Genomic DNA, 26,853 nt, shown 5'->3' with positions numbered 1-26,853 from the left:
ACTAAAGGAGGAGTCTCCTGCTCTGGATGACAAGAGAGGGATAAGGCTGGTTTTGTCCTCAAGGACTTAATTTATGACTCATTCGTGTTTTCATTATCTTTTTTTTATTGCGCAACTGGGACTCTTCATGGTGAGAACAACTGACCCCAGGGGGTGTTTGTGATCTCCACACCCTTTCTTTGCAGCATCTTCCCAGTTCTGACATCACTAGGATGCCTCTTGTTGGTTGTTATTTGTTTTGTGATCAGCAGAGCTCTTCCTGAGCAGAGAGGGATCCTTGCAAATGATCACTGCTCTTGTTTCTGCAAGACTCGCAGTTCCTCAGGGAATTTGAAATTCACAGCAAACTCTACCCATGTTTGCAAGGAGGGGCTGCTGGTGGCACTGGGCATGCTGGGCTACACTATGAGTGCTCATGGCTGCACTGGTCCAGGGCTCTGCCTTTATTCCATCTCCAAGCTGTCCTTCCCTCCCTGGTGTGTGGGTGATGGTGCCTTGTGATGTCCACCCTGGTTCGTGCACAGAGGATCTCACGATCCCCAAGAGCTGCTTTACTCACACTGGGTGACCCCCACGTTTCAGCCAAGCGGGGTTACATCAGTCCATGGCCAGGTGACACAGTGTAGACAGGTGGCAGCCAGGCACAGTCTTCCCTGCTGGGTTCTCATGAGTGATTTTTTCCCTTGTCCCCTCTGGTGCAGGGCGTGAGTTTCGGGTCATAATCATCAGCACAGTCCACACCAGCGAGAGCCTGCGCGTCTCAGCCTCCCACCACCTCGAGTTCTTCAACGAGGCCAGAGTGCTCAACACCATCATGACCCGGGCTCAGTCACTGGTGGTTGTGGTGGGGGACGCCGTGGCCTTGTGCTCCCATGGCCAGTGCAGCAAGGTGTGGAAACGGTTCATCCAGCAGTGCATCGACAAGGGGAGCATCTTCCCGGAGAGCCTGACAATGGCTCAGATCAAACAGGCTGCGTGTGACAAGGAGAGCTGGAGCAGGAGCCTGGAGGGGGACAAGGAGGACAGCGACACAGACTCCTTGAGCTCTGAGGGTGAGAGCATGAATCCCGATGATCCCATCCTCCAGGAGCTCTTAGATGAAAGCAAGAACATGCTGGTGACAGTGTCTGACGAAGGGCTGCTGAATGTGAAGGCTGAGGCTTCAAACCAGTGGAAAGACAAGTGGGAGTATGTCAGCTTCTCTTCTCAGATGATGCAGCAGTACCTGCACATGCACCCCCAAATGTACAAGAGGTGTGAGCTGGTCAAAGAGGGGTTTGACAGAGCTTCTGCCTTCACCCTCAATGACTCTCCTGCCATGAATATCCAGATCAAAGGCAGAGTTAACTGTGGGACAGCCTTCACTGGGGATGAGGTGCTAGTGGAAATCTTGGAGAACAGCAGAGGTGACAGCAGCAGCCACCACCCACAGGGGAGGGTGGTGGGCATCCTGAAGCGTGCCGAGAGAGAACCGACCTTCATCTGCATGATGGATGAGTTTGATCCCCGGGTGATGATACCCATCGATCCCACTGTCACCAAAATATTCGTCCCGGGGCTGAAGGAGAAACCCAATGTCATTCCCATCCGCAAGTTTGTCAATGGGAAGTACAGAGTGGTCAGCTGTGAGAAGATCAGCCAGGAGACAAGGAAGTGCCAGTTCTTCTGTGTCCAGGTCATCTCCTGGCGGGAAGGCTTTTATTACCCTTTGGGGATAGTAACAGAGATCCTGCAGGCAGCATTGACTTTGGAAGAAGGCTTAAAGATCCTCGCCTTGGAGTACGGTTTGGAGAAAAAATATCCAGCTGCTGTCACCAGAGAGTCAGCCAAATACACCTCCAACAGCAGCATAAACCTCACCAAGGAAACTCGGAAGGACTGTCGGAATTATATGACCTTCACTATTGACCCCCAAGGTGCCAGGGATTTGGACGATGCCATCAGCGTTAGAGATCTTGGGCGTCACTATGAGATTGGGATCCACATTGCAGATGTGGCTGGCATAATTCCCAAAGGCAGTGCCTTGGACCTGGAAGCAAAGAAGCGGGGTGTCACCTTCTATGCTCCCAAGCAGGAGCCTCTGTGCATGTTCCCACCCAAAATCAGCCAAGATGTCTGCAGCCTCCTCCCACAGAAAGATCGACGGGTGATCTCCTTGTTTGTCACCGTAGAGAAGGAGACTGATCAGATGTTAAAGGGAATCTTCACTATCTCTGTGATCCGCTCGGACAGGCAGCTGTCCTACGAAGAGGCAGAACTCTGCATTAAGAACTGCTACAGGGGAACAGCAAAGGCCCTTCGTTTTGATACCCTGGAGGACTGCATAGCTGTGGCTTATCATTTCTCCAGGATCCATCGGAAGTTTCGGCTGCAGGAAGACTGTTTCTATGAACGGCTGGATGAGGAAAGTTCCCCAGGTAACAGGGGGTCCCATCAGATGATAGAAGAGTTAATGATCATGTTCAATAGTTTCGTGGCCGAGTTCCTCACCAACCAGGAGGTGACCAGAAACATCACTCCTCTCCGGTGTCAGTGTGAGCCAAGTCTTGGACAGCTGTCACACATGAGAAACAAGTACAGCCACCTCATTCCTTTGTCCATTCATCTCTTGCATCACCTTGGAGAAATGCTTCCTGGTCAAGAGTCCCCTAAAAATGTGGAATTCAGTCTTCTGGGCCCCATCTGGGAGCACCTGCAGTCAGCTGCTAATGCCCGTGACTTCCAGAAGATGCTCGACCTCGTTGTCACTGATGACATCCACCCAAAGCTGGCTCCCGTGGCCCTGGAGTTCAGGAGACTGCTCAGCCGCTCCTACTTCTGTCGCTCCAACTCCACTGTCCAGTCGAAGGCAGGCCATTACTCCCTGCACGTTGACTCCTACACCTGGGCCTCCTCTCCCATCCGCCGGTACGTGGATGTCGTGGTGCAGCGGCACCTTCATTCTGTGCTCTGCAAGAAGCCCCTCATCTATTCTGCGGATGACATTGAGTTTCTCTGTCACGACTTCAACAGGAAGAATAGCCAGGCAATGACGTATGAGAAGAGAGCCCACTCCCTGCAGATGGCCAGCCAGCTGAAGGACCAAGTCCTGCAGAAGATTGCCTTTGTGGTGGATATCGAAGAGATGAGCAGGTTTTTTAAAGCCCTGTTTCCCCTGAACAACGAGAGTCTTCCGGATCCGCAGAGAATTAGCTACAGGTCCCTTCAGCTGATAGAGCAGCCTGTGTTCATCCAGCAGCGGAGCAGCATCAGGCTGACCTGGAAGAGGAGGATGTATTCCGCAGAGACAAAGGAGCAGAGCCTGCGGGAAGGACCCCTCTGTGACAAGAGTGTCACCCTCTTCCGCACCCAGACGTGGCAAGAGGTGCTGACGGCCATCAGGAACGAGGAGTTTGACAGGGCCGCGTCCCTCCTGCAGCAGAGCAAGGAGCTGTACCACCGGAACATAGGCTGGGTGCGGAAAAGCTCCTGCTCCCACTACATGGAGCTGTCCCTGGAGCTGAGCGCCGGTGACGCGCTGTGGTTCCAGCTCACCACCGACGTCAGCCGCGGCTTCCTGGTGCCCTTTGTGCAGCTGTGGTGTGTGACACCAGGGTTTGACGTCTGCCTGCAGCACATGGAGAAGCCAATCGACTGCTTCTCAGCCTATGCCACGCTGCAGTCCAAGGACAGGTACAAGAACACGACGGAGTACAACAAGGTGTGGGTGCCCATGAGTGCCATGGAGTCTGCGTCATGTGCCGTGGCCGAGAATGACTCAATTGTCCTCCGTGATATTAAAATAAAGTGGGCAAAGCAAAGGACAAGCAAAGGACAGCTGCAAGGGAGCTTTGTGCTGAACAAGAAGTGGTTGGAGGACTGCTCCATTGAAGTGGATTTCTTCCACTGTTATCTGTGCATTCGTTTAGGTGGGCTGAAGCTTCCCAAGAACCCTCAGAGTGATGAGGAATGCCTTAGCCATGGCCTCCAGAACTTGTCTTTGCTTGGCAACAGCAAATCAGAAAACAAACTTGTGGTTGATCCCGATACCTACACCTGGGTGGCTCATGGGGTCACGGAGGAGTTCAACGATGACAAGAAGTCGGACAGGTCTGGTCATCAGACTATGAATTTTTACATCCACTATATGTCTATGGAGACCATCCCTGTGGAGATCTCACAGACTTCTGCGAGGTTCACGGTGGAGCTCATTCCAAAGATGCTGCCAGACATGTAAGTGGGCTCAGCAGTGTGCTCTGGTTAACGTGGCTTCCCACAGGACCCCTCTGCTGCACCCCCAGGGGCTTTCCTCACTGCTGTGGCTGGTCCCCTGAAAAACCTGCCCTTATCCTTGCTCTGACTAGTCATACTGTTGGGCTATGGGTCTTTGGAGGGTGTGGCAGCACTCCTCATGTCTGTTCTCCAGAGGGTCTTATGCTCTTCTGGTTGTCCCTGAGAATGGGGAGATAAGGGAAGGTAGTGAAATTTCCCTGAGCACCTGCTTCTTATGTTACTGGGTTGCTGCAATATGTGTTTTAAAAGGCCAAGTGAAGCCCTGGAGTGGGATTTGCTCAGTGGAAGAGTTCCCTGATTTCCAAATCATTCCCCTTTGTTGTTGCTGCAAAGCAAGTTTTGCTCTTTTAAAATCAGAGCTGATGACTAGTTTGCCCTTCCTCGTACACAGCAGAGGCTGCTATGCACCCCCAGTGCTGTAGCATTCTCGGAGCAGAACATGCTTCCTTTTGCATCATGAATTTTAGGAAACACTGGAAGCTAATCCAGTAAAATGGTGTGGGCCATAACAAAATAGACTTGGGAAAGGAATTGTGTTGCTTGCTCTCAACATCTTTGCAGGCTCAGCTCTTCAGTCTTCAGTTGAGAAATGGTCCTCGATGCAGAGGCACAGAATAAGTTATTTGTGGTTTAAGTTCTTTATGGAAGGAGCTAATGCAACAACAAAGCAGAGAGAAAGAATAAGTAAGGCAGTTAAGCAAAGCTGTATTACAACTTTTGCTATTTTATGCTGCATTCCATTCATTCCTATTTTTCCTTGTCTGTCAGACGGAAAGAAAAAGCACTTTGGAAGCTCAAGTATGCCTCTGACCTTGCTCAAAGCATCGCCCTTGGCCACGAACCTCCTCAAAAATGTAAGTGCAAATATTAACCTTTCTTACCTTGTGGTTACTTGCCTCTAGCCAGGCAGGTGCCCTGGCAGATTCTGTGGGCCCTTGCCATAGGGGTGATGCTCCCACACCAGGAGGTTCCCCTGACAAGGGGATGAGAGGAGCTGCTATGTCATTTGGGATGCCCTGCTGGTGGCTGGCACAGCTGAAATTGTCATCCCCAGGACTCACAGAGATGGTTCATGGGCAAAGCATCTTGGCATGGGACAAGGATTATTTCTTGGTGGTCTTGTAATGGACCACCAGGCACCTGCTGCACCCTCTTGCTGAATCACTTCTGTGCTGCCCTCAGTAACCTTCTTTAAATTTGTTTTCTTGTCTCTTTGCTGTAACAGTGACAACATCCAGATTACTGCAGCAAAAATCCTTTGATATCCCTGGCAGCAACTGGAAACTTAACAAGAGTCAGAACCAGGCTGTTCTGGATGCTCTAAAAAAATCCTTCATGCTCATCCAAGGCCCACCAGGTAAGGGGGGGCAGCAGAACACACCTGCTGTGGTATGAATGGCAGGTGAGAGGTGAACTGTTGCTTTCCATAGGACCCTTGGTGAGCCAGGAGAAGGGAGCATGGGTTGGCATCACCCACAGCTGTGCAAGGCAGTCCCCTCCATTCTTGATTTTATTTTGTGGCTGATCAGCTGGATGCAGATCCAGAGCATGAGTGTTAAAATGTTCTCAGCATATTCCTTTTTTTTCTAGGCACAGGGAAGACCGTTGTTGGAACTCACATCGTCTACTGGTTCCATACACTGAATGAGAATAGTGTTGAGAAGGACAAAACACCGTGCTTGGATGATGAAAAGGACAAGAAGAGAAAGTGCATCTTGTACTGTGGCCCATCCAACAAGTCTGTTGATGTTGTTGCTGGTAACTATCATCTTTTAAGCCCTTGAAGTGGCTTGCACTGGTGGGAGGGAGAACATGTGGTGTGGAGGGGCCAAAAGTGGAGCTGGTCCTTACAGAAGACCCTGCACTGCAGGGCGAGGACCAGTGGAGATGGGATGATGAGTGAGGGACAGGGAGAGACAGGCCTGAGCACCACCAGTGCCTGGTGCTGTCTGAGCAGACCTGCCCTCCTTCTCCAGAGATGCTGATGAAGATGAAGACGCTGAAACCACTGAGGGTTTATGGGGAGGCCATTGAGACGATGGAATTCCCATACCCGGGGAGCAACCGGAACATCTCCCGTAAATCCCTACGGGATGCAAAGCCAAAACGTGAGCTCAGGTAGGACGACATGGCCCTGCAGGCTTCTAGGGTGCTGGGGAGAAGTGGCTTCTGCATCAGTGACACTGAACAAACCAGAGCAAATAGTTTCATTCCACCACTGCAGAGCAGCACTATTAACCTGCTTTCTAATTAATTTATAGTGAATTTTTTCAAGTGAATGTGTACACTCTAATGTGGCAGCTAGTCAGGAAATCCAGGTGGTTGAAAAGTCCCTAGATGTTTTCATCTCCTTTTGGAAGAGCCCTGAATGTCTCTGACTTCATTCCTGCTTGCAGCTGCTAAAGGGAAGCAGTTGTATTTTATGTCCTCAAGGTTGAATTATTTGGTCTACAAAGATGGGAAAGTTTGGCTGTGAGTTTTTTAGCTAATGGGGTTTCTCCATGGAGGCAGGTGGTGTGATCTGCTTCACTGTAGAAGAAATTACTGAGGTCTCAGTGTTGAAGGAAAATATTTATATACTGACTCTTTATTCAGTGAAATAATCCTGCACCATCGCATCCGGCGGGCGCCCAGCCCCTTCTGGCAGAAGATCTGTCACTTTGACGCTCGGGTGAGGAATGGAGAGGAGATCACAGAAGAAGAAATAAAGGAGTGAGTAGGAAGAGACCCTGGTGAGACATGGCTGACTTTGGCTGTGTGCCACCTCTGAAGCACAGATTAATAAACTGTGTGTTCAGAATAATGATAAAAAGTTATGAGCTTGAGGTTACAGGTACACCACAGAGCCTCAGAATTACCTTTGCACTGGTGCTGTTGTCCATCTGGACCAAAATTCCTATTCTGCCTGTGTGACCCTTGAATCCTTCACCTGGACCCCCTGCCCTGCTGAGTTCAGGACAAAGTACATTTCCTACAGTGTCCATCCAAAGCCCTTTTCTGGGAGCACCAGCTCATCCTGGGGAGGGAGGTGAAGCCATAATCCTTTGGGAAAGCACAGCCTCTGCCTGTTTCTCGTGTGAGAAATCTGGAGGTGTTTCCCTTATGCATAACTTGGTGTTTTCTGTACAAAGGTACAAAGGTTGGTTGACACAAGGTCGTTCGTATCAGCTGGCGTGTCACGATGTCATCCTGTGCACCTGCTCTGTCTCGTCTGCCAGCGCCCTGGAGCACCTCAATGTCAAGCAGATAATCATCGACGAGTGTGCCATGTCCACAGAGCCCGAGACCCTCATCCCCTTGGTCTGCCACCAGCGTGCTGATAAGGTATGTCCCTGCCAAAGATGTGTCTCTGAGACAGCTGCTCAGGGCTTTCAAACCTTTTCCATCCCTTACCATGGAGCTCTTACAAGACCTGTTAGGATTTTAAGGTTTGTGCTTCTTTATGGGGTGGGTATTGCTGCCACCGAAAAAGTATTCTGGCTCAGGTACAAAGTATTAACATGACAAGAAGCACAGACACAGTTAGGGCTGTTCAGCCTGGAGAAGAGAGTGGTCCAGGGAGACCTTAGAGCCCCTTACAGTGCCTAAAGGGGCTCCAAGAACAATGGAGAGTGACCTTGGACAGGGGCATGGAGTGACAGTTACATTGGCTATTAGGAAAAAATTCTTCCCTGTGAGGATGGTGAGGCACTGGAACAGGTTGCCCAGAGAAGCTGTGGCTGCCCCATCCTTGGAAATGTTCAAGGCCAGGTTGGATGGGACTTGGGGCAACCTGGGATAGTGGAACGTGTCACTGCCCATGGCAGGGGGTGGAACAAGATGAGCTTTAAGGTTCCTTCCAACCCAAACTATTCTGTGACTCTAGAATTCTATGGTTCTTTGTGTTCCTCCCATCAGATGGAAACATTATCTAGGACAGGATCTTTATGTCATGTCCAATGTGGTCTTTGGCTGAGGTTGCTCTAAGTGTAACATAAATAAAATGTGCAAATAACCTTTCAAAGAGCCTTTGCAGTGCCACCACCTCGCAGCTGAGGTGTCTGCTCTTCCTTCCAGGTTGTTTTGCTGGGGGATCACAAGCAGCTGCGGCCGGTGGTTAACAATGATGTCTGCAAGACTCTTGGCATGGAGACGTCTCTCTTTGAGCGCTACCAGGAGCAGGCGTGGATGCTGGACACGCAGTACCGCATGGTGAGCCCCCCAGTGGCTTGTCCTCTCTCCAGAAAACCGAGGTTGCCTTAAGCATCAGATAGTCTCCACTAGTGCCTCCCCTTCCTAGACACAGGATAATATCTAGGAATATGCCAGTGCCAGCTCCAGCAGTATGGCATTGTGCTGAAGCCTGCCCAGAAAGATGCTGCAGGCTGAGAAGTTCATTGGGTTTTGTTTCCTCCCTTTTCTCTGCCAGCACAAGAGTATTTGCGAGTTCCCATCCCAGGAGTTCTATGAAAGGCGGCTGAGAACATGTCCTCAGCTTGCTCGGAAATCCAGCGTGCTCCACCACAGAGATAACAACTGCTGCCCCATCATCTTTGGGCATGTGGAAGGGAAGGAGCACTCCCTCATGATTTCTACTGAGGAAGGAAACGAGAACTCCAAAGCTAACCTGGAGGAAGTGGCACAGGCGGTAAGCAGGGGCCTGGGGAATTGCTGGGGATGCAGAAGGGAGGGCGTTGCGCTGGAATTGTGGAGGGATGATAAAGACATAAAGATCAGCAGTGTCTGCTTAGTGCCTCCCGGGTCTGGAGCACACCAGGACGCCCCTGGGCAGAGGCAGGTGCAGGAGAAGGTGATCGTGAGGCAGGCGCCATCGCTGGCCTGTGGAGGGGTGCTGGGGGGCTCTTCCCTCCAGCCCCGCTCCCAGGTGAGCAGGACGCCGGTCTCTCCAGGTGAGGATAGCCAAGCAGCTGACACTAGATGGCACCATCCGGCCGGACAGCATCGCCATCCTGAGCCCCTACAGCGCCCAGGTGTCCGAGATCAACAAGAGCCTGCAGAGAGAGGGCATCCGCGGGGTGACCGTCTGCACCATCATGAAGAGTCAAGGTGAGGGGACAGGAGGGGGAGGGTTGGGTCTGTCCCCTCCTGCCTTCCTGAGGAGCTGCTCACAGATACAGTCTTCGAGCAAGCCCTACCCCAGGGTCATTTCAGCCATGGAAGACCAGATTTCTGGGTGATTTGTGATTATAATAAATCCTTTGGAAGCCTCTGGAGTGCTTGGGCAGGGTGAGGCTGCTGAAGGCAGGAAGGTGAAGGATCTCTAGTGGAAGATTTCTAATGAAAGGTTCCCTGCCCATGTCAGGGAAGTTGGAACACAAAATGTCCCTTCCAAACAAAACTATTCTGTGATTCTGTGCTTCTGTATCTGAAAAGGGTGTTAGAGAACTGCCAGAAGACTTTTGTTCTCTTTGGAAAGCAATGACCAGGAGTCCAAAGGCCTCCAAAGCTGGAGAAACCCAGAGGGTGGCAGTAGAGAAATGAGTGTCCTGTGGGGTAGAGAAATGGCCAGATGCTTCCTTCTAAGAAAATCTGGTTTGTTTCCACTTTCTAGGAAGTGAATGGAAATATGTGATCCTGTCAACTGTACGCTCCTGCCCCCGGTCTGAGATCGACAGGAGGCCCACAAAGAGCTGGCAGAAGAAATACCTGGGGTTTATTACTGACCCAAACCAGGTCAATGTTGGCATCACACGAGCTCAGGAAGGACTCTGCATCATAGGTTGGTATCTGTGGACCATGCACAAGCCTTCAGAGGAATGGGATTCTCGGATAAAGGGATGGTGATCCAAACTAGTACAACCAGTGATCCTGGTTTATTCTTCTGCCCTTTAGTCTGGGGTTTTGAAACTGGGGAATCTGGGCAAAGCAGGGATCATTCATAGCTTGAATACAGCAAGTATAGTTAGTTTTTCTCAGCCTTTGTTTTGAACCACGTTGTTTCTGTTGCTTTCATGCTAGAACTCTGTCCTAACAAAAATCTGCCTGCTCATTTTGCTCCTAATCACACTGGTGTAGGCTGTGATGTGTAGGGAAGCTGCTCACAGATATGACAGCATGGAAAAGGGAGCTGGGATTTCACAGATATGTCCCTGCAAGTGACCCAGCCCACTTAGCTAGAGGTTATAGACAAAAATGGTACCAGCCAAGCCTCTTCTAGCCACTAACCTGCTGTCCCCATCCTGCTGCCCACAGGGAACCGGTACCTCCTGGAGTGCAACCCTTTGTGGAAGAGACTGGTCCAGCACTACTACCGCCACAACAGCTGCACTGCAGCCCAGGAGATCCGTGTCCGGAGGACCCCAGCCCGCTCCCGGTGAGGATGGGCCCTCTCTGCCTGAACTGCATTATGTGTGCCTTGGGAAGGACCAAATCTTTCCATTATTCAATGACCTACGGAGCCAAATGCAGCGGGGGATCTGGGAGCTTCCTGCACTGTGACAACTCAGCTTCAGCGTCTGCTTCAGCATCTTGAGGTGTTTTTAATCAGTGCAATCTTGGGCAGGAACTTTCAATTCTAGCAAACCAAAAAGGCATTGGAGATAGATGATGGGCATGTGACTTTACTGATGATGATACTATTTTTGTAACTGTAAGTTGCTCAGCAGAATCCTCATCCTACTGCAGCTGCAGTTTGGGGGGACCAAATATTTACTCCCGCTGTCAGGGTTGCACTTTGGGGATCAAATGCTCAGTCTGTTCATCGGGGTGGAACGACTGCACGCAGTGGAGCAGCGCAGCAAGATGCTGTTTGCCATGGAGGACCAAAGCTTCTGAGTACTGCCTCTCATTTTAAATCCAAGGACAGGATATTTTTAAGACTTCTCACTTTTTACTTTTTTTTTTTCTTAAGTGAAGGAGGAAAGCAAGGAGAGATGCATGCACCACTCTTTGTCTAGCCAAAATGATGTTCTCTGAGCGTGTAAATATCACAGTGGCAAGGCCAAGGTGATTTTGTAAATAGATTTATGTGTTCTTTGTATGAAGGAGGTTGTCCTCACCAGCATAAAGGCAACAAAAAGCGGGGACCTCTCCTACTAGGAAACGTTGGGATTTGTCAGCCCATTTTAAACTGTTCAGAATTTTATTTGAAATCTCCTGTTGATCCCCTCTCCCTTTCCTACCCCACTTTTTTTAAAGCTGCTTTTAATTTATTAACTTTTAACTCTGTGAATTTGTTTCACAGCCTTATGGCCTGAGTTTTTAAGAGCAGTGAAGGAGTGTATGTGTATAATGTATTTTTATATTTTCTGTAGCCAAACTGCTTGTGAGCTGGAAGCTGTGGTTCACCAGAGAGGCTGCTTTCACCCAGTGACATGTGGCTGGTAGAGATGTATTGTGGTGAATGGTGCCCTCTGAAAATCATGGAGCTGCTTTTGGAAGCATGACAGTTTTGAGGGAGGGTGTCTTTTATCTCATTTCAATTCTGAATGTATGAAGTGCCTGCCTTGGCTCTCCCCAAACCACATGCTTGGCTGTCCTTAGGTGTTCATGTGGGATGGAGCTGAGATGCAATCACACAAGTTTTCCTTGTGGTGTGGATCCCTGTGATGTCACAGCACTATGGCAGGAGGAATTTTGTCCTGTTTGCAACTGAAATCCAGCGTGGCTCTTTCCCATGTGGAGGAAGGGCAATAGGAAAGCATTGTGTCTGTACAAGTCTCACTTTAAAGGTGTGTTTCTTCTCATGACTCTCTGTTAGACTTGCCTCCAGAACCTATGGAGAGGTTTTGTTCTTCTCTTCCTAGTTTAAGCTACCTTCCTGCAGTCTCTCTTTGGGGGGTTTGAGCTGTATGCCAAAGACCACCCAGGCTTGCTCTTGTCCTGCTGAAGCATAAAAGTGGCATATGGCTGGCAATTCTGTGAAGGATAAAAACCCATAGGAAGTATCTCCTGCTGGTTCTAAAGATGCTTGATAAAAGCTAGTAAGGTGTAAAATTCATTGTTCCTCTTTGAAGTCATCCTGCATGGGATCTTAAAAGATCCTGCACCAGCCTGATTAGCAAATATTATTGCAATTCCAAAATAAGATTGTCTGTGGATCATTCTTTGGACTATTGAAATGAAATCATCTAGCTACAAGAGGCTATGGAGATCTGCAATAAATGCTGGAATTGTTGTGATAAGTACTTTAGCACGGTACCAGCTTCATTTAACAAAGCCACCTTGATTCCTTTAGAACCAGTGGGTCTCATTTTCATTATCTCCTGTAAGTGAAAAGTTTCTCCCCTGGGTTTTGTGCTGGTTACTTCATACATGTAACACAAACAAGGAGCCTCTCCCTTGATGTAGTGGCTTAGTCAGTGCACTTGGAGGGGGTTTGGCCAAGAGGGAGCCCTCATAAAGCAACTCCCTTTGTCCTTAGTGGGGAAAAAAGTGTTTATTTCTACTCCATGGAGGTAGAATGAAATGTTTTGCTTGGTAACCTCTGTGTTGCAAGACAACATATATGTATGTTTTTTTTTTTTTTTTCCTCTGAGGATGTATTTTATAACTGGTGATTAGGAAATGCACCCAAGCAGCAGTTACAGCCAGGCTGGGCCCTTGGGCTGCTGGTGCTGTCAGTGGGTTCCTGGAGAGCTGGTCATGCAATTGTCAGGGATAGCAGAAAGTGCAATTAAACTTCTTATAGACTGTAGTGACAGCTGAGTATCATGTTCTTGTCCTTATCCCCATGGAGTGAATCATAGAAATCAATAGAGGAAAAAAAATTCAAATTAGCCTGGTTTCATTTGCATGCAGAGTTTTGAATTTACTTTTGAAAGAATTTTATGTTTGAGCAATATTCTTAAAATACCAAACTTTTGGTAATCCTAATAGGAACACCCTGGCAGCATGGTGCCCAGGGCATCTGTCCAGTCACAGGCTCTGTGTTCTCCACAGTCAAAGACAAAAGCACATGGCTGCAGGACACAAATGCCAGTTCATCCAACAGCATTAACTTAATTTTCTCAGCACGAGCTTGAGCACAAATTGAACAAGGGGAACCTGTGCAGGCAGCCAGTAGTGAGCCCAGCATCAGGCAGGCTGGACTGTTTTTGAGGATTTGGACAGAACTGTGTAGGACAATCAATTTACTGCAATAAATCGGTGGGATTTTTAAAAATAGAAATGAAATGTCAAGTGTCATGAAGTCTGAATTAAGGAACTTGAAATGGGGTAGGTTTTTATCTTTTCTATGTCTGTGACTCGCAGCAAACCTCAAATGACCTTTTGGATACCAATATTTTTATCTGCTTTGACTGTTCATAAGAATGAATCTCAACATTCCTTTTTTGATATTTAAGCCATAATTGTAAAAATTATTTGAATTTATTTAAATAATAAATTTTATTACTGAAAGGTCTGTTTATGTGATGGTTTGACTAAAATCTGTGTGGGGACAGCTCTGTTTGGACTGAACCAAATGGTAAAAAAGAAAATTAACATTAACTGCAGGTTTTTGGCAGAAAATAATTTTTTACATATTGATGTATTACCTTTCCCTGTTTGTTGGGAGGCTTGGGGATTATTTATTGTTGGGTTTTGGTTGGTGTTTTTTTTTTTTATTAAAGTGATCTTTTCATGCACTATGGAGGGATGAAGTCATGCTGTATGGCACAGGGTGTAGAGGGTGAGAGTAGCCAGTCACAGACATAAGGCTGGGTGGGTGATTTGAAGAGCTTAAGAATTCAGTTCTGATATTTTGGAAGAAGGACAATACAAACCCAAAACATCATTAGAGGAAGCTGACACTGAGCATCCTTCAGTGGACGGAAAGCACTGGATGGTAGAGATGCTTCTGTCTCTTGTGCTCTGCTTCAGAGGTGTCCTTCAAGATTTTCTGGTTCTGGCTGCTCCCACCATTGCCTCTGGCAGTGGGACAAAACTGTTGAGTCCCAAATGCTGCCTAAAGATGCTATTTTTTGTGAGAAATTTCAAATGGATTACTGCTAACCTGGAGAGATTTTGGGAAGGCACCTGTATAATTGCTGTTGAAAACAGAACGAGTTTGATTTAAAGCAAACTGTTTAAACAATTTAGTTTTAATTACTCTTATTCATCTTTTTCATTAAACCATTAAACTGAGGGAGTCGGTCTTGTGAACCGCCTCATCAGGCTGCAGTTGGGGGCTTCCTTGGCATCTTCAGCAGGGTGAGTTTTTGTCTTCAATATAATGCAGTCGTGCCACTGTGAGTAGACGAGCGTGTGAGTGTAGGATCTCCTCACTGTGAACTCATACAACCTGCCAGGCAGCAGGTGGTTGATTACACACGGGTTGGAGATGACTTCCTGGGTCTGACGGTATCCTGGTTCTGTCTGACTGTCATCTGTCACCAGCTTGATCTCCAGCTGCCATCGTTCAAGGTGTGACTCTTGACTTTCGCTGAACCACTTGAGCTGGGCCCAGGTCTGGCATGCGAACGACTCTATCCGATCAAAAATCGGCGGCTTCTTTGTATAGAGAGAAAAAGTAATGGGAGGGTGTAGGGCACTTCCAAGATGTATCTGTGACACCAAACTGTGCTTGACATGGAGCCTCCTTGGCTCTTCCAAGGAAATGAGCTTATTGAAAAGCATGGAGAGCTTGAGCACTCTCTTTATATTCAAGTCCCACTGGGAAAGGAAAGCTTCTACGTTACAGATCTGTACGTAATGGCTCAGCTCCTCCCGACCTCGTTCCAGCTGTTCCAACAGCTCAGTTAAAAGTGCCAGCTGGATTTCAGTCTGTTTTTTTCCCATCTTCTTGATCTTCTGGAGTTGGCAGGGGTTTGCTATTTGCAAGATGTCAGCAAAAATCATCATATTGTTCTGGTCTCTCACACATACATGTCTGGGCTCAAACTTCAAGTAAAAGTAACACTTCTTCAGAAGATGAACTTTGTTCCAGTGGTACTGGAGGTGGTGGGGGTTCAGGTCAGAGCGCAGGAAATCCAGAACAAGGTTTTTGTTTCTCAGGTACTGCTTCATGGTGACATTGTCGTCCTGTTCTTCTCTGGGTGGGGTACTGTCCAAAGTGGTTTCAGTCTCATGCAAAACCTTAGCCATGTTCCCAAAGCTTGAGTGCTGTGTAGGAAAGCAACAATAATGACATTAAGAACCAAAGGAAAAGCAGCTGTGAGGGAGTACAATCATGGCTGTGACTCTTCTCTCTTAATTAAAGCTTAGCTTATAAAGAATTGTCAGACTAGATGTAGTTCCAGAGGAATTCTCCTTTATACTTGTCTGGTGTCTAATGTTTTGTATCCTTTACTTATATGTGTTCCAACTGGTCTCCCTCTACTCACCCTTCAGAGGTTCTGCCTCTGCTTAATAGATTCACTGACAGGAGCTATTCTCTGATACACTCTACCAAAATTTCTCCCTATCTTATTATCTTGTTTCATTCTAATTAGCTGCCTTTGTACTCCTGTAAGCAATTTCCTTCCATTCTTCTGCCTCTCTGGAGATGCCTATTTTTCTCTCTTTGTAATCTGCCAGGCTGTTGAGGTTTGAGGCCCATCTTCTCAGCCAGTTCCTACAGCTACATAATCACATCGGTGATTCAAATTAACCCTCTGCCCCCACACGAGCTGGAATGCAGCAGGCAGAACAACACAATCCACCGAGTGCCACTGCATGACAGCTTCCAAGAGGAATGACAGCGTTTTCCTTGTGCTTCTACCTTCACCAGTGGATTGACAGTCATAACCTGACAGTGTTTTCTGTGATGTGCTGCTTTCCCTATCTTTGGGTTTAGTTTGAATCATCTCAGACCATGAGGTCTACTTGGATTTTCTGCAGTGTACAACAAGAGGATGACACACATGTAAAGCACCTGTAAACAGGTAACTTTGCTGTGTTTGCTGTGGGGGCATTTTGGCAGTGGTTCTTGCAGCTCGACTTCTGCTGGCTTAATCTTAGCTGTTTACAGGGGTCTGGAGTGACAGGACAAGGGGGAAAGGCCTCAAACTGACAGAGGGCAGGGTTAGATTGGATATTGGGAAGAAATTCTTACTTGTGAGGATGATGAAGCATTGGCACAGACTGCCCAGAGAAGCTGTGACTGCCCCTGGAAGTGCTCAAGGTCAGGTTGGACGGGGCTTGGAGCAACCTGGTCTAGTGGAAGGTATCCCTGCCCAGGGCAAGGCATTGGAATGAAATGAGCTTCAAGGTCCTTTCCAACTCAAACCATTCTGGGATGATTTTATACTTCATTTACTGGCAAAGATGTGCCCTGGCTGATGGTGCCACCTTTGCCAAGGTGGAAGGTGTTTCTGTGTTGTGCTTTAGCTGAAGTGCCTGTGGCTCACACAGCTTATGTACCACAAACAGCAATTAGCTAAATAAATGCCTGTGTCCCTGTTGTCAGTGATACTGTAACGAAAACCCAGATGGATATTTAGGTGGCTTTCACAAGCTGAATACACTTGATTTGAAAACAAAATAAATACAGTATTCTGAAATTAAGATCTAATTGGGATGTCTTAATTCTTACATGCCCTGTAGAAGCTAGATGGTGAGATCTACTTAACAAAGCCATTTTTCTTGGCCTCATTTTCCCTAAATTCATAACAGAGCTAATAACACTTCCTCATAGGAATTCCAAGCATTTGTAAACCTTTCAGCTGTCTGGCCCTGAGCTGCACCACAGTTTATAGTAAGTCATTCATTTGCAACTTTATCTTCCAAGAGAGCTGTCAACTGAAGAAAAACAAGCTGTGTTTCCTTTTCACTTTTTTCTTTCCACAAAAAAAAACCCCAACCTAAACCAAAGCAGTGCCAGCTCCCAGCATCGTGTATGAAGCAGCAGGACCAGCACATGTGCCAGGTGACATTCCCCACTCTTGGAGGGATTTGGCTCTGCCGAGCAATGTGTTTGCCCACAGACCGAGCTGTCATTGTGCTTATTTTCCCTTGCTTATTCCCATGTTTTTACATCCCTTTTTTTTTTTTTTTTTTTTTTTTTTTTCCCTCCTGCCAGGGAGGGCTGGCTGTATTCCCTGCACTGCTGCTCTGTTTGCAGCCGGGAGGAGCTGCCTCACCCCAGGAGGAGGCTCTGTGCTCACACAGGCCGGGGTTTGGAGAGGTCGCAGGGGCACCCAGGGGCCGCTTTGTCACCTTGTCACACCCCGGGAGCTGTGTCCAGGTGCTATTCACACCCCGGGAACTGTGTCCGGGTGCTCCGGTCCCGGCGCGGCCCGGCCGGATCCACCCGCGGCCCGGCCCGGCCCGGCCCCGCAGGACGCGGCCGTTGCCACGGCGACCCCTCGGCCTGGGGAGCCGCGGCCGAACCAGGACAGCCCCTGGAATCGTTCATACCCTCCCCTCCGTAATTCACAGACTCGTTTGGGCTGGAAAGACCTTGAAGCTCATCCCGTTCCACGCCCCAGCTGTGGGTGGCGATGGCAGTAAATCCCACTAATCTTCTTCCCAGCTGCTTTTGTCCCATCCCTCGGACCTTCGGAGGCCTCAGGCTCGGTGACACCGGGCGTCGTGGGGAGAGCAGGCCTGCTCTGCCCGTACCACCAGACGCGTCTGCGGCGTCTGCGGAGCGGTGACACGGCGGTGACACGGGGCGGCACCGCGGCGCTCGGTGCCCGCCGCTGCATCACAATGGGATGGTGGAACCAGGGAAGGTGGCATGTAGCATGATGGAACCATGAAAACGTAGGCTCACAAAATGGCTTGGGCTGGAAGGTCACCTTGTTCCACCCCCTGCCGTGGGCAGGGACACCTTCCACTATCCCAGGTTGCTCCAAACCCCGTCCAACCTGGACACTTCCAGGGATGGAGCAGCTGCGGCTTCTCTGGGCAACCTGTGCCAGGGCCTCCCCACCCTCACAGGGAAGACTTTCTTCCTACTATCCCATCTAAATCTCATATAAAGCTCTCTGGGCTTTATGGCATTGCTGCAAATAGGGGCTTTTTGGGGAGGAATCTTGCAAAGTCCACCTGAGGCCAGACATCAGTGCTTCACTCTCTACAGAGACTGAGGCTGTTTCACAGTGTCAAGAGTTTTGTTAAACACATAGTCCTTAGGAAAGAGCTGTGTTGAAATAGGATATAAAATGCTCCATTAAGTGCAGCGAACTTCCTTCTGGGAAGGAAGGGATTTTTCTGCTCTGCTTTCCTTGGGACCTGGCTGCCCAGGCAGCTGTGTTGCTGTGGAGAAGAGAGTGGCTTGTCTGGTTCAAGGTGGCAAGCTCCATGCCACAACTGGTGAACTCATCAGCAAACTGGTCAAGCCTCTGGGGCTGCAGGTGCCTTCACACTCCCTGCTATTGAATCTTTGGGTCAGGGCTTAGCCTTAATGCTGTCTGGTGTGCTCAGCTGGAGCATCTCTGCTAAGCTTTTTTAATTGAATGACAGGCAGGATTCATAATGCCAGCCCTGGGCTCCTGCTTGAACATCAAGGGAGGAGGCAATGTGTCATTTTAAGAAATCAATGCATCTTTTCAAGGCAGCCAAAGCTTACCATTTCATTTCACAGCTGCCAAGAGATTAACTATACAACTGTCAGGTGTGATCCTCTGACAGACAAAGGAGATAACAAATATGAGTGAAAGCAGGTTGGTAGCCTTGTCTGGGGAGGAGGGCCAGCAGAGATTAGTATTTGATAATTACACAAAGTTTCTGTGGGAAATGAATGTTCGTGCTCATGTCATGGGTCTCGATCCTGTTGTTTGGACTGCGTGTGGTGGGAAATGGAGCTGTCCCTTGCAATCAGCCTTGGTGTCTGAGGGTATGAGAAGAGTCCTGTGGAGGTCCAGCTTGCCCTGACTCCTGTTCCAGTTGGGCCCTGTGCCAGATGCCCAGTTGTGGAATCATAGGATGGCTTGGTCTGGAAGGGGCCTTAATGCTCATCTTGTTCCATCTGAGCACAGCACGGTGCATGTTTGAAATGGGCTTTATGGCTGGAGTTGTGCAGAGACTTGCACTGAGCTTGCTTGTACTTCTATTGCCATAAATAGTAACCTGAATCCCAACTTTAGCGTGGAAAAATGGAATCCCTTTGGCTGCCCCTACCCTGAGCTGCTGGCCAAGCTGTTTTCTTGGCTTTAGGGATGGGAGAATAAACCTGCTTAGAGTCTACAGCTGAAATTTTAGTGTTTTCCATCCCTTTGCAACAGGGATCAACAATTCAACTATAGGATTTTATAGCATTCTATGAATCTCTTTGAATTAATACACATACAAATGTGTCTGAAGCCTCCAACACCATGTAACCCTTTGCCCCCCTCATCAGCTGAGCTGTCTCTGTGACAGAGCTGATAACCACTTTCACTGTCACTCTGCCTGTCTTGTCCACAGCATCAAAATAAAGAACTTGTTAGTCCTGTCTGAGATCAAGATATAAGCAGACAATTGATTTTCCTCCTTCTTCTCATTAGTGAGTTCTGACACTTAATAAAACCTATATTTCCACACTCAGGGTAAGCAAAACATCCAGATAGTGCCTGTCAGAGAAGGCTGGGAGCAAGGATTAATCTTTATGGAAAATCAATAGCTGGAACAGAAAAAATGGCAGAACCCAAATTAAAAGTCGCTGGCAATTTTTGTCTTCATATTTCACATCTGCATTTCTGAAAAAGAGATTTGCTGTAAAGGCAACAACCAGAGAGGCAGGGAGGAGGGTGGACTTTGTGCCTGGTTCCTCTTCTGCTGTTTCCAGGTGGTACCTGGCAGGTGGAGGTGGGTGCCAGGTTTGGAGCAGCTCTTTGGGTAGCACCTGGTTCAATGTGATCCCTGTCCCAGGGCAGAGGGCTGACACTGACCTTTCTGCTAGAGCTTGTGTCCCAATGGCAGCACTGTCTTTAAATCTCCCAACATCACCTCCTCCAGGGTACCTGAGTTATCCCTGCAGCCCCAAATAGTACCCATCCTTCATGATATTCACCTGGCTGTGTGGAAGCAGGATTTTCAGAGCAACATAAAGACTCCAGCCCCCATCATCACAAGGGTATGACTGATTTACTCACTGCTTGCTCCCAGTTTCACTGGTGCCTCAGATACCTGAAATAAATTATACATTCCAAATATATTCCAACTCTAAATCACAGCCACACATCAGTGAACTCGTGGCGTTCGTCAGACTCTGATTCAGAGGCTCACTTTGAGAAGGAAGAGGAATTGAAGTTTTCTAAGGAACCCGGGGGAAGGAGAGAGGGAATTGCTCTTGTGGGATGCAAAAGCCCCAGCTGGACCAGGGCAGGAAAGAGTTAATTGTGTCCCCGAGGCAGTAATTATCTCCACCTCATTACACCCACTAATGACACCCGAGGAGGGAGCCCCAAAGCCTGGACGTGCCAGTGTTTGTAGTGGCTGTTTGCATAGAGCAGGTCAATAAATTTGGGGGTTTGGAGGCTGGTTTGGGACAAAGATCTTCTCTGCTCTGAGCCTCTCGATCACGCAGGGCTGAGAGCCCCGTATTTCCTCAGGAGCAGTTGCCTCCTAGGCTCTGCTTTCCTCCCCTGCTGATGGATGGACAGCCCGGACAAGTCTTGGCACCAAAGGGGACCCCTGGGGTGGACACCCCCTCCTTTCTTCAGCGGTGACATTAATTTAAGCACGTGTGGACATGAGAGTCGAGAGCCCGTCTGAGCCGCAGGCTGCAGCGGCGCTGGTTTATTGATGATCTCGCTCAGGGAGATGGAGCGGGGTCAGGGGAGCTCCTTTATCTTGCTGGAAGCTCATCAAAAGCTCGTTCGGATCTCTTTGTGCTGTGCTGAGCTTTGCAAGACAGACGTCCTTGAGCGTAAGTTCAAGGCAGGTTGTCCTGTCCCGGATCCCATGAGACATCCCTTGCTGTCAGCCTCATCCCAGCAGCGAGTGTGTTTCCACTTTTTCCAGGAAACTTCCCAAGGGGATCACGTTTCCTTGGATGTGGGAGAGCAAAGACAGGAAGTGGGAAGCTTGCTGAGCCTGCAGCTTTGTCCCCTGGTCACTGCTCGGGGCTGTGCCTGGCGGGGAGCACAGCCGGGATAATGCCGGGGTGCAGCACGCCTGGGGAGCTGGAGTCTGCCCTCCCCAGGGAATGGGACATGGACACAGCTCGGGGCTGACCTGCACAGCCGCAGAGCAGGCAGAGCTGCCCTGCTGTGATTTATCGCCCGCCTGGGTTTGCGCTCCCTCCCATCTGTCTGCGCTTCCATCTCCCATGGATAAATCAGCCTGAAGCGTTTGATCCCACAACAGCCTACAAGCAAGGGGGACTGCAAACTGCCAGGGCAAGAGCAAGGCAGGGGCTTTTATTTCTTGAATGCTACAGTGGTTTGAGAAACACTTGTCTGTGTGAAGGGCCAGGACTGGGGCACGTCTGTGCCTCAAGGAGGGATTGAAGCTCACAGAGAGATAATTACCTGCTTGGGTTTGTGGAGAAGGGGAGGTGAACTCTGCACAACCAGTTTAGTGCCCCCACTGATTCCCAGAAAGCATTTCAGGGGGGGCACGAGCACCTTTCACACGACCACAGACACTGGCCCTTCCTGGGTTAACAGGAGTGACTGTGGGGCTGGATCTGTGCGGGGGGAGCAGAGTCAGAGCCTGGAGCTGATGTTGGGCTTTGATGTTGTCTTGCTGCTCACAGGGATGCTCTCCCCGGGGTCTCATCCAGCCCCGAGGCTGGGGCAGGGGCTGTGGCACGCCATGGCTCTGGTCTGGGGGGTTGATCCAGGCAGGCTGGAGGGGCTGCAGCACAGGGCCAGAACAGGGGGGCTCCCTCTGGGAATCCTGACAGCCCCTGGCTCCAGCAGCAGGACAGAAGAGTGAAGTCATGCCCATGTCATCCCATCCATCTCTGCCGCTTGCAGGCTGGTCCCGGGGGAAGTGCAGGCTTTGGCAGCTCTAAGTGGGGTTGGAGGCGGATGCAATTCTGGAGAATAAGATTCCGTTGCAAAACCTGTAAAAAAAAAAAAATTAAAGTTCTTGGCTGAGAAGCTTGTTTAGAGATCTTATCTCTGGAAGAGGAAATAGTTCTTAATTCCCTCCCTTGCTGCCTCCCAGCAATTTCTGGGTCCCCAGAGGGGCACAGGCCATCAGCTCTGTAAGGAAACGAGCTGGGGAAGCAGCTTTTGTTCAGGGAACTGAGACTGACCCGAAGTGGCTCTGAGTGAAGCTGCTGCTGCTGCCACGTGCAGTTCCTACTGTGGGGAGAGGCAGGTGGGGTGTGCGTGGGGTGGGCAGACTGCACAATGCATTTGAGACAGATTGCAGGCAAAAATTACATTTTTTGAAGCCTTGGGTGGAATTAGGAGGTGGTTTGGGCGATGCTGCTCCCCCTGCTCCATCCCCAGGGTTCCCTGGGCAGGGCTACCTGGGTTCTGCAGAAGGAGGGATGGGGCTACAGCCATTCATGCACATGGGGGGCTGCACTGCTCCTGTCTGAGCTGGTGAGCTGCTGGGATATTGTGTGCAATGGGATGAAATGTATTTAAGCTTGGTGCCATCCACGGCCTTGTCTGCCGTGTGGCAGAGCACTGGGGCTGGGCTGTCTGAGGACCCTCGTGACTGTCCTGCCATTGAACAGGGGGACAGAGGGTGAGGAGGGTCCATACTTCTACCTCACAGTGGGTCAGTGGGGAGAGATTAGTCCCTGCTCACTCAGCTTTTGTCCCTTGTATTCATTGTCACCTCCGCCCGCACCGAGAGCCTCCTCTGAGTCATCTCCCGGCTCAATGAGTGTGTGGGCTTAGTGCAGCTTTAGCTGTTCATCCTCTGCTGTGCTGGAGCCTGACACGGGCAAGTGGAGCAATTCATCAATGTGGGGATGAGGCAAATGAATGTCCTGTGCCGATACAATGGACCTTGCTCTCCTCCCACCAGCTCAAGCAGCAGCTGGTGTCGCTCTGGCCCAGTGAGGGCTGCTGAAGTGGCTGCTGCTTGGGGAGCTCAGGAGATCTTAAAAGAAATCTGGATTTATGTTTTGTGATGAATGACTTAGTGCTTCAGCTGTAAAACACAGCTTCTGTGGAGAGGAGGTTCTTGAAAATGTTCCTGTGTGCAAGCAGAGAGAGGGAGAGCAAAGCCATGGCTGCAGCAGCACCTCACATCTACTCTGAGGTTTAATTCCTCCAGGTGAGGTTGGTGCTGGCACTCAGGACTGTGACTGGCCTCATGGCCATAGTGGCTTCCAGGGCTGTCCTTGCCTTTCCCACCCTGGCCCTGCTGCCTGACAGCGGCCTTTGCCACGTGCAGTTCCTCCCCAGCACGTGCCCCACTCCTGGTCCCTGAGGAGCACGGGGCTGGTGGCTCCTGGGGGATTCTGTCAGCTGTCAAATGCTTGAAGCACCTTTGTGGAGTTCAGCAAACCTCTTTGCATACGAAATGGCAGGTCTCCAGAGAGCAAATCCAAAGTGAAACATCTCTCCTGGTGACTGACATCAACTTCCTCATTAATGGTGCTTTTCTGCTGTGATGTGTGGTCACCTGCCCTTACCAGCTCCTCACCTGCAGCACACGTGAGAGGTGAGCCAGGCTCCAACTCCAAGCTCATGCTGGGGTTCAGTTTCATCCCATTTGCAAGGGTTGAGCTGGGAGTCAGGGGCCTTGGGCTCATGGAGCACATTTTGTGTCTGGTCACAGAGACGAGCGAGATGCCATGAGCCTGGGGGCAACATGATCCTTGTCACTGGTGTAGCTTAAACCAGGGGGAAGTCACAAGAGCAGAAGTGTTCTTGGAAGTACCGCAGCATTTCTGACAGAGGTTTTGGGGGTGACTGTATTTGGTGAGGAACAGCAGTGTAGCACAGCAGGTCTCTGCAGCTGCACTTGTCACCATGACAGGGACAGTCCTGGGGCTCGTCCCACACTGGGGGCCAGTGTGACTGGAGCCAATGCAGCCCCTTCCCTGCCTGCAGGCGGGATGCTCTGGGCAGGACTGCGGGGGGGAATGTTTGAGCACCCCAGGCTGCCCCTCACAGTGGGTGCTGAGCAGTCAATGCCCGAGATAACCCAGCAGGAAATAGGAGGAAACACAGCTTGGGGCCCCCTTGCCAGCCAGCGAGCGGGGCCCATCTGGCCCCTCGGCATCGCTCCGGCTGTGGTTGACCAGCCTCCCCGCGGCCCCACTGGGCTGAAAACATCCATTTTAGGTGCCTGTCGGCAGCGATTAAGGAGCACAATGCTGACGGCCGTGCGGGGGGAGCCCACGGCCACGCGGCCGGCGGCGCTGGGGCTGCTGCAGGGGAGGACTGGCTGCCCTGCACGTCCCAGCGCGGGCGCTGCGGCTGCCGCGGGTCGTGCGAGGCTGCGGGGCCGTTACGCAAGGGCTGGCGGGTGCCGGGACATCCTGTGTCCCACGGCAGCTCGGGGTGGCCCCAGGCTGCTGGACTCCCGTGGACATCACCCACAGGAAAACTCGTGGCTGCAGGATGCGGCTCAGCCTCGTGATGCTTTTCTCATCGTGGATAGCAACTGTGGCACTGGAGGCTCCCAGCTGCTGTGACCAGCTTGGTCACCTGGGATTTGGGGCAGAGGATCTGTGCAAAGGTAGAAACTGATTGTGGCTACTCAAGTGGCAGTTCCGCTGGGCATTTTCCTTGTGGGGTTTGCAGGCACCTCCAGAGTGGGCAGGCAGCTGGGTGAGGGGCTGCTGGTCCTTTCTGGCACCTGAACCATGGAGTTGCCAGCTCGTGGCCAGATGAGGAGGAAGGGGCAGGATAGGGAGGTGTTTCTCTACGGGCAGAGGCCAAGCTTGCCTGTCCCACTAATCACAATGTCCTACTTGGTGTCTGCATCAAGAATGGGGCTAATCCTAATCCAAGGCAAGGATAAAAGGCCACAAGTGAACCAGGGAGCCATGTTCCGGTTGGCACTGGCCAGAGTGCCTTGGTTCAGTGCCCTAAGCCCCGAGGTCAGTCCAGCTAGCCCAGTTCCAGCTCAGATTTAGCTGGACCTGCCCTCCAGGATGGAGCCAGAGCTGCTTTAGGGCCTTGGTCTGCCCATTGCTGCCAGGGACACCCTTTCAACCCCACTGCTGCCAGCACAGCAAAGGACAAACACACAGAATTAATGTTTCAAGTTGTGTGTGGCTTTTCAACCCCATCAAATAGCTTTATTCACACAAACGTCCCTTAATTTACAAAGCCTCTGCCATTCATACACATCAGGGGATCCACAGTGTTCAAAAAACTTAAATAGAACTTTTCATACCAACCCAAGGAAACCAAGTACAAAAAATATTTATATAAAGTTGTTCACACATAGGTCCTAGATAACCAGCTTCTGTGCAAAAAAAAAAAAAATACAGACTCATTTACTATTATTATCTTTAGTTTGGAGTCTGGGTTTAAGCCTTCTGCTCTTGCTAGCTCAGAACAGGAGCTGTGAGGAGTGGGGAGAGCCCTCAGCAGGGCTGGGGCAGCAATCAGCCCCCCATCCTGGGGATCACCCAGAACCCCTCTGGTGTGGTAGTGATGCTCACCCTGCAAAGCTGCTGTTTTCTGCTGGGTGAGTGAGCTGAAGGTCCATGCTGGCCTGGGCAGTTGCTGGGAACAGGCGCCAGGCTGGGGACACCAGGCACTCACGTGTGGCCCCTGTGAGCTCTTCCAGCAGCCTAGACACCCTCAGGGCTAAAAGCATTTGGGCAGACTGCAGAGAAATGATCTGGCAGATCACAGCTGGAAGAGAGCAGCTCCCTGCACTTCCCTTCCAGCTACACCCACCAGACACCCTGCCCTGAAGTGCAAAATGCTTCTGGACATGGAGGGCCCACACGCTGGATGCACCTGTAACCAGCTGAGGAGCCCAGGAGCCACTGGCACAACTCCTCCCACACCAGTGGCACAAGCATTGGCTGCCCCCGGTGCAAAGGAAATGGGGGCTCTGCTTTCCCAATGCTGCCCTGGCTGATGGGATGGGGGCTGTGAGGAGTGGAGCACTGAGCTCTGTTCACCCCATCCCATGCCAGCATTGCCAAAAAGGGGACCAGGAGCACCCTTGCCCCAGGCAGCTGTAGTGTGAGGCTTGGGCAGCACAGGCCTGAGGTAAGGAAGGAAAGCAGCAGCGTGTTTCCCTGTTCTCCTGACCTGCAGAAAGCCCAGGGAAACAAACCCCAGTTTGTGCTCTGCAGCAGCTCCCCTGTGATGCTTGGCAGGCTTAAACCCAGACTCGTACTGCATACGGAGGAGACAGACACTGCACACAACAGAGGATTTCCACGACGATGGGAACGCTTGTTTTACATCTTATTGCTCCAGAAAGGCTCTGGGAGCCTGTGATATGTGAAGGAGCTGGGTCCTGAGGAGTAAAGGAAGACCACAGGGGTAACTTTTATCTGTCACTAGCACTGCTGAACCTCAAACACAGCAGCAAGGGGATATAGGGGAGCTAATCTAACCCCTCTAGGCTACAGCCACCTCTGCTTTCCTCCCCATGGACCAAAGCTGGCCGGGAGATCCCCGTGACACCTGCATGATGCTGGCGGTGTCAGCCTTGCTGCAGGCTGGTGCAGATAACACAGTTCCCAATCCTCCTGAGGCTTGGCTTGTTCCCCCCACCCACCCCACATCCCTCTTGTAAACAGCAAAATCAGAAGTAAACAGTTTCATACAATCACTCTCCTGGCGTGTGCACCATCTGGGGCCACATGAGCCCAGAGAGTTCTGCAAGGGGGGCTTGGCTCCC

At 50.3% G+C, this 26,853-nt stretch overlaps 2 protein-coding genes and 1 long non-coding RNA gene across 6 annotated transcripts in view; 1 reads left to right on the top strand and 2 right to left on the bottom strand.

Annotated features, from left to right (window-relative positions):
- The window catches only part of HELZ2 (helicase with zinc finger 2), a 30,198-nt gene extending 16,360 nt beyond the window's left edge, over nt 1-13,838 (top strand). The window contains exons 9-20 of the mRNA XM_053958346.1: nt 702-4,212; nt 5,041-5,126; nt 5,498-5,629; nt 5,863-6,030; nt 6,249-6,390; nt 6,868-6,984; nt 7,404-7,596; nt 8,329-8,463; nt 8,681-8,899; nt 9,162-9,318; nt 9,824-9,991; nt 10,465-13,838. Coding sequence (XP_053814321.1) covers nt 702-4,212; nt 5,041-5,126; nt 5,498-5,629; nt 5,863-6,030; nt 6,249-6,390; nt 6,868-6,984; nt 7,404-7,596; nt 8,329-8,463; nt 8,681-8,899; nt 9,162-9,318; nt 9,824-9,991; nt 10,465-10,589 — 5,153 coding nt within the window. The 3' untranslated portion in view covers nt 10,590-13,838. The remainder of the gene's footprint in view (nt 1-701; nt 4,213-5,040; nt 5,127-5,497; nt 5,630-5,862; nt 6,031-6,248; nt 6,391-6,867; nt 6,985-7,403; nt 7,597-8,328; nt 8,464-8,680; nt 8,900-9,161; nt 9,319-9,823; nt 9,992-10,464) is intronic.
- A 438-nt stretch (nt 13,839-14,276) lies between these two features.
- On the bottom strand, nt 14,277-17,784 carry FNDC11 (fibronectin type III domain containing 11). Of its 4 annotated transcripts, none has more exons than XM_053958347.1 (3): nt 17,690-17,784; nt 16,247-16,605; nt 14,277-15,315 (listed from the first exon to the last, which is right to left on the bottom strand). In XM_053958347.1, the coding sequence occupies exons 2-3, from the start codon at nt 16,379-16,381 to the stop codon at nt 14,329-14,331; spliced, it is 1,122 nt and encodes a 373-aa protein (XP_053814322.1). In that variant the 5' UTR covers nt 16,382-16,605; nt 17,690-17,784; the 3' UTR covers nt 14,277-14,328. The 4 variants fall into 4 exon arrangements, with proteins under 4 accessions (XP_053814322.1, XP_053814323.1, XP_053814324.1 ...); XM_053958348.1 differs by lacking the exon at nt 17,690-17,784 and adding an exon at nt 17,593-17,664 and having other exon boundaries at nt 16,247-16,363; XM_053958349.1 differs by lacking the exons at nt 16,247-16,605; nt 17,690-17,784 and adding an exon at nt 17,593-17,683.
- A 3,032-nt stretch (nt 17,785-20,816) lies between these two features.
- Nucleotides 20,817-22,698, bottom strand: LOC128796822 (uncharacterized). Its single transcript, XR_008433909.1, has 2 exons — nt 22,544-22,698; nt 20,817-22,129 (listed from the first exon to the last, which is right to left on the bottom strand). It is a non-coding gene; the product is annotated as an uncharacterized LOC128796822 (long non-coding RNA).
- Nucleotides 22,699-26,853: the final 4,155 nt, after the last annotated feature.

The sequence above is a fragment of the Vidua chalybeata genome, chromosome 17, assembly GCF_026979565.1.
Source record: "Vidua chalybeata isolate OUT-0048 chromosome 17, bVidCha1 merged haplotype, whole genome shotgun sequence".
Lineage (NCBI taxonomy): Eukaryota > Metazoa > Chordata > Aves > Passeriformes > Viduidae > Vidua > Vidua chalybeata.
This window is presented reverse-complemented; position numbering and strand designations above follow the sequence as displayed.